Here is a 13,935-nt window from a genome sequence, read left to right as displayed (position 1 = left end):
GAAGCAGTGCTTTGGGTGGTCTTTTTTTTTGCCAATGCTACTTGAAAAATTGACCAATAGGGTGTTATAACACGCATCTTTAGCGGGGGTTGAAGTATGCCACGCTGTGTAATACTGTGATGTGGTTTTGTGACTTAGTCAACTCAAACTGCTAAAAGCAATGCACAAATTGTGGTGTCAAATCCCTTTCAAGTAATATTATAAACCAATTCTTCCCAGCACACATTTTGAGTGAATTTTAATTTATACAAAAGCTACAAGTCAAATTATGATTACCTTCAATATGGAGTCTGATATCAAGTGAAACAAAGAAAGCACTTGCACAAATAGAACACATACAGCTCAGTAAAAACAGAACTTGCCAAGATAAATCCTACTTACCTTGAGCACAAAGATCCAAAGTCTCAAGCTCTGTCTTAATCATTTCTTCACTTGATTTAATTTTTCCTTGAGAAGTGGCCAATAGAAAGTCAATTTTACTTATTTTGGGTTTTTCGCTTTGGAATTCCCCAAAATCATCATTATTTCGAAGCTCTGCAGCAACAGTAGGGTCAGACATGCTTATGGTGTCCATACTATGTCCCAGTGAAGAAATATTGAGGCCATGTAATGTGTCATTGTTTACCTTATCACATCCCCTGGTGCTTACATCAGGAAAGCTTTCTTCTGAAGCCTTGATGTCATTAGAAAAGGTAGTTATCTTGGATATGGTGGTCAAAGTGAGGTTTTCAGTACTTCCAAAGGAGGTTTCCTTTTTTGCAAACAAAGCTGTAGAAGAGCCTGCACCATGGTCAGGGCTGAAAAAAAAGTCAGGCTGTGTTTGGGTTGCGTATGCGCTGTCCTTCTCTGACCAGTCAGAAATTGTCAAACTGCTTAGTAGAGAGCAATTGTTTTCATTCGAGCCTTTAAAATCATCTACATGTAAAATGACAAAAAAGAACCAATATGTAGGAAAATGCTAACATAAAAACACAAGTAAGCAGGGCAGAAATCACAACTTAACTACAAAGTAAAATTATTTTTGTACTTTATGCATGTTTCCTCCAACACTTGATATGTAGGTAGGACTGCACTAATTTTATATAGTAAAACATAGTTCCATAGCTTGAATAAATACCTAGATCCACCAAGTTTAACCTTTCTTCACCAATTGTACATTTTGTCACTAATTTAACTGTAACCCACAATGTTATGTGTGCTGAGGAAGTCATCCAGGCCTTTTCTGAAAGCTGTTATAGTGTCGGCCATCACTACCTCTTGTGGTAGGGCATTCCACCATCTAACTGCTCTGACTGTAAAGAACCCTTTCCTATTAAGCTGCCAGAATAGCCTTTATTCCACCCGTTACAAATGCCCCCCGGTCCTTAGTATTGTCTTTGGAAGAAATAAGTCATGTGCCAGTCTTTTGCAGTGACCACACATATTTATTTACATGTAAATGAAATCCCCTCCGAGGTGTCATTTATGTAAGTTAAACAAGTCCAACTTTTCCAACCTCATTATATGAGAGGCCATCCATCCCTTGTAATATTCTAGTTGCCCGCCTTTGAACTGACTCTGACTTCTGAATATCCTTGTTAAAATGTGGAGCCCAAAACTGGATCCCATATTCTATATGCGGCCTCACCAGTGATTTATAAAATGGTAACAATACTTTGGGATCGCGGATTTGATCTCTCTTTTTATACATCTTAAAATCTTATTTGCTTTTGCAGCTGCTGCTTGACATTGAGTACTGCTGCTCAGCTTACTTCTAACCGGAATACCCAAGTTCTTCTCATCTTCTGTAGCCCCGAGTATACTCCCATTTAATGTGTATGCAGCAATAGGATTAATCCGTCCTAGGTGCATTACTCTACATGCACCTACACCTACATTAAACCTCATTTGCGAAATGTTCACCCATTCAGATATCTTATCCAGATCGTTCTGCAATATTGTAATGTCAAGATCAGATTTTAATATCTTACATAGTTTGATGTCATCAGCAAAGACTGACACTTTACTCTCAATCCCATCCACAAGGTCATTAATAAGAGAGGTTAAAATGAGTCGGTCCTAACACAAGACAAAATGTAGCTTCCAAAGAGATTACAAACATAAATTTCAGAAAAAAGGATTATAAGTAGTGATGAGCGAGCACTAAAATGCTCAGGTACTCGAAGCTTGGGTCAAGCAAATCGTAATGCTTGGGTGCTTGACCTGAGTAACGAGCACAACGTAAGTCAATGGGAAACTCGAGCATTTTTCCTGCGGCTCCCCCACAGTGGTCTGGAGGGGGTCTATAAATTGGTCAAATCGAAGGAAAGTGCTCAAATGATATGGGAACAGCATGGGGAAGACCCCTGGAAGCATCTCTGACTCCTAGGTCACTGCTGTGAATAATGTCAGAGGTATTACACCACTTTTACGGACTCACAATAAAACATACAAAAACGAAACCAAAATGGATTTTCCTGGGAAATAGGTTAAGGAACATCCTTTCCAGGGTAATGACTTGTATATAAGGCAAAATAAATCACCAACAACAAAAATGCTTCTCCACACCTTGGGCTATGTTCACACGTAGCGTTTTTGATGCGTTTTTGCACTTTTGCATTGCTTTCAAAGGTGAAAAATACATTCACCGGTAAATGTAATTTTAACATTTTGCTACCTTATCTGGCCATGTGGTGTGTGAGACATAATCTGACATGAAAATACTGTATAACGTACAGAATGATAGAGCTAGGCCTCTAAAATAATTTCCTACGGGCATCATAACACACCCTTAAAAAAAAATTATGTGGGTATTGCATCACGGTCACCCTGATGATTTTGTGGTTAAGAATGAGGAGAAGGAAGAGGACAAAATAAAGTAGACAAAATCGGAAGCGTATACCCATGTCTGGGTGTTAAGAAGTGCATGGGAATAGAACCCCCCCCCCCCCAAAAAAGCCACTGGATTTGAGCTTGTGTTCCGCTGCTATCATCCGGTGGTGTTGAGAAGTCTGGCCCAATCCAGCCCTTATTCATTTTGATAAGAGTCAGCCTGCCAGGCGCATCCGCCTGTCGACTGAAAATGCTATCAGTTATAATGCCCCCGGCGGCACTAAAAACCCGCTGACAAAACACTAGCGGCAGGGCAGGCCAGGACCTCCAAGGCGTAGAGAGCCAGTTCATGCCATGTGTCCAGCTTGGATATCCAATAATTATAAGGCACAGAGGAATCACGTAGGACATTGGTAAGGTCGGCAAGGTAGTCCTTCAGCATCTTCCAAAACTTTTCAGTCCTTGTCAGAGTACCCCTCGCATGAGGGCCTGGGCGCTGTGAGGGTCTGAGAGAACTATCCCACACCTTTGACAGTGTTCACCTGCCTCTGCTGCATCATATTTTTGTCTCCTTCGCCTGTACTCCTTTGGTTGTCAAACGAACTGTGACCTCTGCTGCTAGTGTTGTCAAATGGGAATTTTTTAAATAATTCTTGTACAAGGGCCTTCTGGTACTGCAACATTTTATTAGACCTTTCCGCCACGGGAAGGAGATAGAAAGTTCTCTTTGTAGCATGGGTCTAGAAGTGTGACCAACCAGTAATTACTGTCGGCCAAAATGTGTACAACACAAGAGTCACGGGAAAGGCAGAGAAACAAAGTCAGCCATGTGTGCCAGAGTGCCAACAGACAAGACTTCCCTGTCCTGACCTGCTCTCCTCCTCATCCTCCCTCTCCTCAGGGCATCCACGCTGAACAGACGGTATGACTGTTGTGAGGATATACAAAAAATAATTGTTAAATCCAGCTCACCGATACTTTTCTTGTCTTGAAGAAACTAGCAGCATGCACGGACTAAGTACGTGTGTTGGCTCGAAGTGAAGTATACAAAAAAAGGAAGGCAAGTCCAGCACCACTTAGATATTATAAGAACATCAAAAATTTATTATGAACTCATTTAAATAACAGCGATATTAAAAGAGCACTAGGTCACAAACATGCTCACTGACGCGTTTCGAACAGTCAGTTCTTAGTCATAGTGTTCCATGACTCTGGCTCCATATAACATGATCTATATGCTTTTTGAAAAAACATCATTAATAATAATAATAATAGTTTTTATTTTTATAGCGCCAACATATTCCGCAGCACTTTACAAATTTTAGGGGGGACTTATACAGACAATACAGAATAAGCATATCTCATATCGAAGAGTGAGGGCCCTGCTCGCAAGCTTACAGTCTATGAGGAAATGGGGGAGACACAAAAGGTATAATGTACATATATTGTATAATGCAGCCTTGATATACTGAATAGGATAAATAATAACACATGGACTGGTCGCCTGCCAGTATGTGTGCAGTCCTGACAGAGGCTATTATGTGCATGGTTGGTATGAACCCGAAGTTGAATTAGATTTTAATATGGGGGAAAACTGGGACGGACAGAGTGTGTTTAGGTGATACATTAAAGGGGTTATCCACTACTTTAGATTACCCCACCAATGTATCCCCCTGGGGCCCCTAAGACTTTTTGTAAACACTTTCCGTTGCAGATAATGCCTGTGAACGGCGCCATCATTGGCTGCTCACAGGCATTAAGTGACCCCCGGCTGCAGCTGGCTCTTACATCCGCTGATGTCACGACAAGTGCTGGCAGCAGCCGGGGATCTTTTTCTTCCTGGTTCCACCCCTGCATCACGCTCGGCATCCACTGCGAGCTCTGCCTCTCCCCATTCATTGGGAAAGCGCGAGGCGGATGCTGGGTGTGACGCGGGGGGTAACCAGCCACCGCGGGGACCCCAGCGCTGAGTCACGCCTCACTTGTCGTGACGTCAGCGTGGGGTCATGTGATGCCTGTGAGAGGCCACCGATAAAGCCGCTCACAGGTATTATCTGCAAAGGAAGGTATTTACAAAAAGTCTTAGGGGTCCCGGGGGGATACATTGGAGAGGGGGGGGGGGGGGGGAGAGATCTAAAGTAGTGCACAACTTGTTTAAATGAGCACAATCAAGACAAAAAAATAATATATATATACACATCAAATCTATCCTAATATTCATACCATTAGGCACACAACTGTTTCATTTTAAAATCCATGAGGCTTCTCTACACCGCAAATTTTTTAACTTATCCCCTCTCCTTTTAGGTGGGGTCACTTTTGGCAGCCGCTAGGACTTTCAAAGGGCTAACATGACCTCAGTGATAATTCCGAAAACGTTGAGAAGCACCTGATGGATATCGAGTTGTGATGTTTTGTGTATCGTAAGTGTGCTCTGAAATGCGTTTTCTAAGAGTGCGTGTAGTACAACCCACGTATTGCTGATGACATTGTTCACACATGATTATATACACAGCATAGGTGCTACTGCAGTTTATAAAACTTTCATGTAAATTAATGACAGAAAGTTGCTCTATGAAAGATAAATCTGAATATTCATTATGAAGGTCTTCTCAAATGTTTTTATTTTTAACCTAGCTTTCCTTTTCATCATTTATTAAAGTGGTTTTGAATAGTTAATTGCCTTAAAAATGTATTTACATGGTAGATCAGGCTATGTGCCCATGATGCAGAAATGCTGCAGATTTTTTCCGCATCTCCCTGGCAGGAAAAACGCATGCGGATTGTACATGCGGATTGTACATGCGTTTTTCCTGCCAGGGACATGCGGATGTGAAGCGTTCTTCACATGCATTTCCGCATGTGGGTTATCAAGCGCTTTCCAAGCGATTTTAGCATCACTTGGAAAGTGCTTGACAACTTGGTCACACTATATGAATCCATGCAACCGGCATGGATTTATATAGTGTGACCAAGTAATAGTTAAAAAAAAGAATAAGAATGGTAAAAATAAAAAAATAAAAAACATTATACTCACCTTCTGCCGTTCCCCGGTCTCCTGTACGACGCGTCCTGGCTCCCCGGCGGCTCGCGGTGGTGTAAAAGGATCTTCCATGACGTCATTTAGTCATGTGACAGGTCACGTGACCGCCAACGTTATTTTAAATTCTTTTTTTTCTTTTCTTTTTTTCCAGGTACTATGGTACCCAGGTCTGGATGAGTCTCCTCTTCTCAAGACCCGGGTACCAACCGTACATTGAATCACTTAATATCCACATGTGCACATGTAGTCATGAGGATAATAAGAGATTCAATGCAAGTCAATGGCAGCAAATACGCTGCGTGATCGCAAAATTAATTGACATGCTGCGGATTAATCTGCAGCGGAAATTTCCTCAGCAGGTGCACAGCACATGTGGATTATCATTGGGGACCATGGGGCACGTATTACCAAGCGTTTTTTAACCGTTTTTGCTGAGGAAATTTCGCGGCAAAAACGCTTGAAAAATGCATAGTGGGCACACAGCCTAAGAGATTAAATATTTGTGTCGGCACAAATTTTCGATCTTTTTGGAGGACATTTAATTGTGCTTGTGTTAATATGGATGCTGATAAATTAACGATAGTCAAATCATCCTTTGAAACATTAACATCTACTTCTTTTGTCTTGTTGAGTAACCGCGTATTTGTCTTTTGAAGCAGGACTATGAAATTGAAGCATGCTATGGAATCGCTTAAAAAAATGCTAATATTATAATTAAAGATTGTGATAAAGATGGATCAATTGTCATTTTAGACAAAGGATTATATGAGAGAGAACTTTTGACAATTTTAAAGGATAAGGAGACATATCGCAAAATCAACAGTGATCCTACTAGAATAATCAAGGATAAATTGAAACAACTCCTTAATGATGGAATGGAAAGGAGATTTATAAATAAAAAACAGGTTGACTATTTCAATCCAGTATGTCCACAGATCCCTCTAATCCATGCACTTCCAAAAACACACTAACAGGTCTTTCTACCTCCACTCAGACCAATCGTGTCCGGAATGGATTCCCTTTTAGAAAACTCCAGTAAATGGCTGGATGAAAGGTTGCAGCCTCTAGTCATAATTTCACCAAGTTATATAAAGGACAGTAAACATCCTGAATGTCATGGAAAAAATTAAGTGGTGTAAAAATTATATATGGATAACATGCGATGTAACCTCTTCGTATACCGCAATCCCTCACGATTTAGCTCTTCTGGCTGTGTCAGATCAACTTATGAGGCATTCCAGTTATTCTAAAGATCTTATTGATTATATTCTACAAGTTCTGATGTTTCTTTTGACACATTTATTTTGCATATTATTTCTGGGTGATTTCTACATACAATGTTTTCCCTGGCTTTAGCCAATATCTTTATGAATTGGTGGGAAAGTAAATATATTTACAATGTGTCTAATCCCGTTATTTTGTCCATGTTTTGGTATGGACGCTTCATAGATTATATACTTATCATCTGGTGTGGCAATGAAGAGTCCATACCGAGATTGACTTACCATTCAGATCATACGGAAATTTCCTTTTAGATATACGTACGGTGGTAATATTTCCAATAACATGGTCACCTAAAATCAGGCAACGCAATGTTGTATGTGACAAGTTGCCATCCCAATCATGTAATTCGTAATCTGCCGGTGGGGGAATATATCCGTGCTAGACGCAGCTGCACAGTGGAAAATCAATTTTAATAAAGAATGTGCTAATATAGATTCCTGCATTATTAAAAGAATATATTCTAAATCGATTCTAGATGATGCCAAAAATAAAGCCAATTCCAAAACCAGATATGAATATATCTAAAATATAGAATAATAATAATAAAAAAAAGAGAGCTGGAAAGAAAATCTGAGTCTATATTTTTTTCCACTAATTATAGTACAGATCATTATCAAGTCATCAATATTATAAAAAGAAACTTGCCTACATTACATAGAGATGATTGTTTAAAGACTATTCTACGTAATGGTTGCCATTTCGTCTCAAAAAGAGGATTGAAAATTGGTAACAGAGTGGTTCCCAGTGATTACACTGGTTCAGATGACTATAATAAAACAAGGAATTGGCTGTCTATTAAAGGCTCATATAAATGCGGTAAGAAAACATGTGGTCTTTGCACATATATGCACAACACCACAAAATGCATTTCAGCAACAGATAAAAAAGAATATATGATTGAAAGTTTTATAAACTGCAGTAGCACCTATGCCGTGTATATAATCATGTGTGAACAATGTCATCAGCAATACGTGGGTTGTACTACACGCACTCTTAGAAAATGCATCTCAGAGCATCGATGCACAAAACATCACAACTCGATATCCATCAGGTGCTTCTCAACATTTTCGGAATTATCACTGAGGTCATGTTAGCCCTTTGAAAGTCCTAGCGGCTGACAAAAGTGACCCCACCTAAAAGGGGAGGGGATAAGTTAAAAAATTTGCGGTATAGAGAAGCCTCATGGATTTTACAATTAAACAGCCGTGTGCCTAATGGTATGAATATTAGGACAAATTTGATGTATATATATTAATTTTTTGTTTTGATTGTGCTCGTTTAATGTTGTTTTTTCATATATTGCTATACCACGTCATTTCCTCTTTCCAAAAAGCATTTAGATCATGTTAAATGGAGCCAGAGCCATGCAACACTAGGACTAAGAACTGACTGTTCGAAACGCGTCAGTGAGCATGTTTCTGACCTAGCGCTTTTTTAATATCGCTGTTTATGAAATGGAGTTCATAACACATTTTTGATGTTTTTATAATATCTATTCCACGCAAGTGGTGCTAGACTTACCTTCCCTTTTTTATATGACTTGTGTGGGTAGTACCGTCTGTAGAGCAGGAAAACGACTCCTGTTCCTCCTCCTGGTCATTATCACCCCATCTGCATTGGGATGAGATGAGGCTGGGCTGTGTGGCATCACCCTGTATGGTTTCCTTGCTCTGCCTGCAAAGCCTCCTCTTTAATGGTGAGCAGAGAGCGTCAGTAGACCGAAAAGAGGGATGGTGACGCTAATTATGGCATCATCGCCGCTCACCATCTTGGTGGAGTCCTCAAAGTTTTGGATGACGGCACAGATGTCAGACATCCATGCCCACTCATCAGCTCTTATGTGCGGAGGCTGACCTGAATATTGACAGGTGTGTTTAAAGCTGGTACTCAACAACTGCCCTCTGCAGCTCACAAATCCTTCCCAACATGTCCAATGTTGAGTTCCTACGAGTGGTGACATCGCACACCAGTATGTGAGCTGGAAGTTGCAAAAGCTGCAGAAGCATGGCGAGGGCGGCGGAAGCTGTAGGTGACTTTCAGAAATTAGCACACACCAGATACTTTCACAAGCAGATCAGGCAGATTCGGGTAGTTTTTGTGAAACTGCTGAACCACTAGTTTGTGCACATGGGCCAGGCAGGTTACATGTGCGAGCTTGCCTAGCTTCAGAGCCGCCACCAGGTTCCAGCCATTATCATACACGACCATGCCTGGCTGTAGGTTCAGCGGTGACAGCCACAGATCTGCCTGCTCTGTTACAGCTGTCAACAACTCTGCAGCGGCGTGCGGTTTGTCCCTTAAGCATATTAGGTTCAGCACAGTCTGTTGCTGCGTGGCCGAGGCAGTGCTTCCAGCTTGTGACTGATGTGGTCATTTTGGAGATGGAGGCTGAAGAGGAGGAGCAGGTGCAGGAGCTGTAGAATGTGGGGGCAACCCTGATTGACCCAGGGTCCGCAATCCTCTCAGCGTCAGGAGGACGTGTTCTGTCCCAGGATCCGACTGGGTCCCGGCTTCCACTATATTAACCCAGTCTGCCGTCAGAAAGATGTACCGTCCCTGGCCACAAGCACTTGTTCATGTAACCGTGGTTAGGTGGACCTTTCCAGTAATTGCGTTGTTGAGGGCAAGGGTAATGTTCTGGGGTACGTGCTTGTTTAAGACGGGGACGGGATACCAGGAGAAATAGTGGCGGCTGGGGACAGTGTAACGAGGGACGGCCGCCGCCATGAGGTTGCGGAAAGATTCCGTCGCCACAAGCATAAAAAGCAACATTTTCAAGTGCAAGCAGTTGAGAAATGTGTCAGTTTAGCGATGTGGCCTGTGGGGCATTGGCTGCGTATATGCGTTGCGTTCAAAGGACTGGGGTAGGGACAACTGAACACTGCGCTGTGACAAGGGAGTGGACGCTGATAGTTGCAAGTGTGCAACGATAGGTGTGGGGCGAGAGGCATCTTCGCCTGCGCCTTGGATAGGGGACTAGCGTGCACACACAACAGCAGAACAGGCAGTGGTGTCTACCAGAGATGCTGATTGTGAACCCATGCGTTCAGCACACCTAGTCGGGTGCAGATGTTGCAAATGGCCTTTTTGAGGTTAACAGGACAGTCTTTAAAAAATAGCCAGACTCTGGAAGACCTAGCAGTTGGACTGGCAACGTCACTCGTGTTGGTGTTTCGGGGAACAGTTGCCCGCCTTGTGTCTGTGGCCACCCCACTGCTTGTTCCTGCCTGTTGTGGTGCTACACCTCCCTCCCCCTCTGCGCTGCTGTCCTCGCTATGTACCTCACCTTGCCAGGTTGGGTCAGTGACTTCATCGTCCACCATCTTCCACGTACGCACCCTGGGCCTCTTTCTGACTTGCTGGCAATTGTGTCTCAATCCTCACCTCTTGCGACAGTAACTGCACTTTCTCTCCGTCGCCTTCATGTAACCGCGGCTGTTCAAATGTTGGGGCATCTCTACATGCGATCTCCTCTTGCCCTGCTTGAAGCGGGCCGGACAAGAGGCCCGAATCTATAAATGGGAAAAGGGAACAGCTCTTCGGATTGTCCAAGTGTGGAATCACTTGTCTCCAGGCACTCGGCATAGTAGGAGGATCACTGTGAGGAATATGTGGTCCAGACTCACAGCTACTGAGACTGGACCGTGTGGAAGACAGGAGGGTGGTGGCGGTATATATATACCGTCAATTCTCTCCCTAGCACACCAGCATCTCTCCCTACTCTGCCTGTCTGAAGGGTAGACTGTGACGAGCATAGGGGCACCAGGTCGGATATAGACCCGATGACGCTATGTGGCCAGCCAATCACTGTAATGCCACAACTAACATAGCTACAGCATTACAGAGAGTGGCAGGCAATCCCCGCATGTTTATTCGCTGAAAAAAAAAAACAGCGCCAAACATGTGGGGCGGGGACTTGAGTTTCCGCCCGAGCATCCCGGAAGTACTCGCCGAGCATCTTGAACAGTGAGATAATGGGGCGAGTATCGAGCACGCTCGCTCATCACTAATTATAAGGCATCAGCTTTATTTTGAACCCTAGGTTAAACTGTGAGTAAACATGACAAGTTACAACATTAAGGCTCTTTCACACGTCAGTATCTCCGGAACGAGTGGTGACAGTTTCCACACGTACCGGAGACATCGCAGTGTGTTTTCAGTTTTCACGAACCATGTGTTTGTGTGCCCCACACAGAGACAAGTCAGTTTTTTGCAGATACACGGTCAGCAAAATGTACCACATGGATGACATCCGTGTGTCATCCGTGTGGCACGCACTGGCGCCTGGGTATTGCTCTGTTCCCAAGCGCCGGTGCTGAACGCTGCCCTCATTATGGTTCTGCGATCCACACAAGCAGGGACAATGATGATTGTAGTGGTCCATGCTGGTGATGATCGCAACGCCGGCAGGGAACCATGATGACGGCAGTGTTCAGCACCCGGCACTTGGGTGCCTGTAGCGTTGATTCCCAGGTGCCGGCCCTAGTGATCCTGATGGGGCACACGGTTGCGACATGGGACACGGATATCTCCAGTACAGGAGATTTATGGATGTGTGAAACCAGCCTCATCTTTGTGCTTCTATAACTCATCAAGACTGGTTCATTGGTTGCACAAAGAAGATTCTGCTGACTTCCATGTTTGATTATTTAGTCACCATACAGTAAATGATGCGGAAATACCATTTTTACAGTGTATCCGGGTGCATTACATTATATACAGTATTGTGCAAAAGATTTATGCACGTATGTAAAAAATGCTGCAAAGTGAGAATGCTTTCAAAAATAGAATTGTCAATAGTTTATTTTTATCAATTAGCAAAACGCAAAGTGATAAATGCAAAGATGCCTATCCATCGTGAAATACCATGAGGGATGTGACAGATTTCCTCCAAATATATCCTTCAGCAGGACAACAACCCCAAATATAGTCAATGTCATTAAGAAGGACCTTCAAAGAACAAGGAGTCCTAGAAGTCATATGTCCCCCATAGAGCCCTGATATCAACATCATCCAGTCTGTCTAGGATTACATGAAGAGACAGAAGGATTTGCACAAGCCTGCATCTACAGATCTGTGGTTAGTTCTCTAAGATGAAGATGTTTGGAACAACCTCCCTGCTGATATCCTTCAAAAACTGTCTACAAGTGTACACAGAAGACGTGATGCTTTCATGAGGTTTGGAAAGCAAATGGCAGACACCAAATATTGATTTGATTTAGATTTATTTTCCTTTCATTCACTTTGTTTTTTTTTTTATCAATTAACCAAAAGGCAAAATATTAATTCTTCCATTTTTAAAAGCTTTCTTGCTTTGCAGCATTTTTTTTTTTTACACACCTGCCTAAAAGTTTTGCGCAGAACTGTACATGCCCCATCATCGTTATTTAAATTTTGGACTATTAAGAATGAAAGCAGTCTTATGTGAAGAAAAAAATATACATTTACGGCACAACTTTAGACAACAGGAGGGTGTCACATGAGACAGGATGATCTCTAAATCTGATGACATGTAGTACATTCTCACGACATGCACTGGTCAGTGTAAGTTTCAACTGGATTGTTCTTTTAAAACTTTTTAATAAACATAGTTATATCACTGTTAACCTCTTCATCACCTTGCGATTTTCCGCTTTTGTTTTTTCTCCTCTTCTTCCCAGAGCCATAACTTTTTTATTTTTCCGTCCATATGGCCGTATGAGGGCTTATTTTTTGCATGACTAGTTTTACTTTTGAACGACACCATTGATTTTACCATACAGTGCACTGGAAAATGGGAAAAATATTCAAGTATGGTGAAATTGCAAAAAAGTGCAATTTCACAATTGTTTTTTTATTTACCATGTTCACAAAATGCTAAAACTGACATGATTCCCTAAGTCAGTACGAGTATACAGATAGCAAACATGTATAGGTTATTTTTTTTTTATTTAAGTGGTGAAAACAAACAAACCAAAAAATTTGCTTATGTTGCCATTTTCTGAGACACGTAGAGTCTCCATTTTTCGTGATCTGGGGCTGGGTGAGGGCTTATTTTTTTGTGCCCCAAGCTGATGTTTTTATTGATTAGATTTTGGGGTAGACACAATGTTTTGATCGCCTGTTATTGCATTACATAGCAATGTTGCGGCAGCCAAAAAAACGTAATTCTGGAGTTTAGATTTTTTTTCTCGTCACGTCATTTACCAAACCGATTTACTTTATATTTTGACAGATCAAACATTTCTGAACGCAGCAATACCAAATATTTCTGAAAGCAGCAATATCAAATATGGTTCAGCCCTGCTATATGTAGCAGAAATCAGGAGTTCCTATGAACGCCGGCCATTGGCCAGCGTTCATAGGAGATTCCCAATGACAGGCACGGGGGTCTTCTGTAGACCCTTGGCTGTCAGGACAACCCATCAGTGCACCATGATCACATGACAGGAGAGCTGATGGGTGGCACTTCTGACGCACTTCCGGCCGCCATGTATTAAATGGGGAAAATCTATGGGGAAAGTCCACATGTGGACCCGCAAGAGAAATTGACATGCTGCGGATCTGAAAGATGAGTCGCATGTCAGTTTCCGTGGGTGATCCGCAGGTTCACATATGTGCACAGTGGACATGGGATTTCTAATTAGTCCCATCCACTATGCTGCAACATCTGGGAACGCACCCTTAGAGGCACATAACCGCTTATCAGATCAACGGTCATGTGCACGGAAAGATGGAGGCTCAGCGCCAGAGCCCGCATCAAAGGCAGGGACACAACCTTGGACGTACCTATACGTCCAAGATCGTGAAGTGGTTAA

The 13,935-nt window shown here is 42.4% G+C and overlaps 1 protein-coding gene across 2 annotated transcripts in view; it reads right to left on the bottom strand.

The window, feature by feature from the left end:
- SYNRG (synergin gamma) overlaps positions 1-13,935 on the bottom strand; it is a 270,799-nt gene that overhangs the window by 154,026 nt on the left and 102,838 nt on the right. For both annotated transcript variants that reach the window (XM_073666404.1, XM_073666405.1), the window contains exon 13: positions 382-915. In XM_073666404.1, coding sequence (XP_073522505.1) covers positions 382-915 — 534 coding nt within the window. The remainder of the gene's footprint in view (positions 1-381; positions 916-13,935) is intronic.

This window comes from Phyllobates terribilis, unplaced genomic scaffold, assembly GCF_046119375.1.
Source record: "Phyllobates terribilis strain yellow unplaced genomic scaffold, ASM4611937v1 Scaffold_2__4_contigs__length_985480577, whole genome shotgun sequence".
Taxonomy (NCBI): domain Eukaryota; kingdom Metazoa; phylum Chordata; class Amphibia; order Anura; family Dendrobatidae; genus Phyllobates; species Phyllobates terribilis.
The sequence above is the reverse complement of the archived record's forward strand: the minus strand, read 5'-3'. Positions and strand labels throughout refer to the sequence as shown.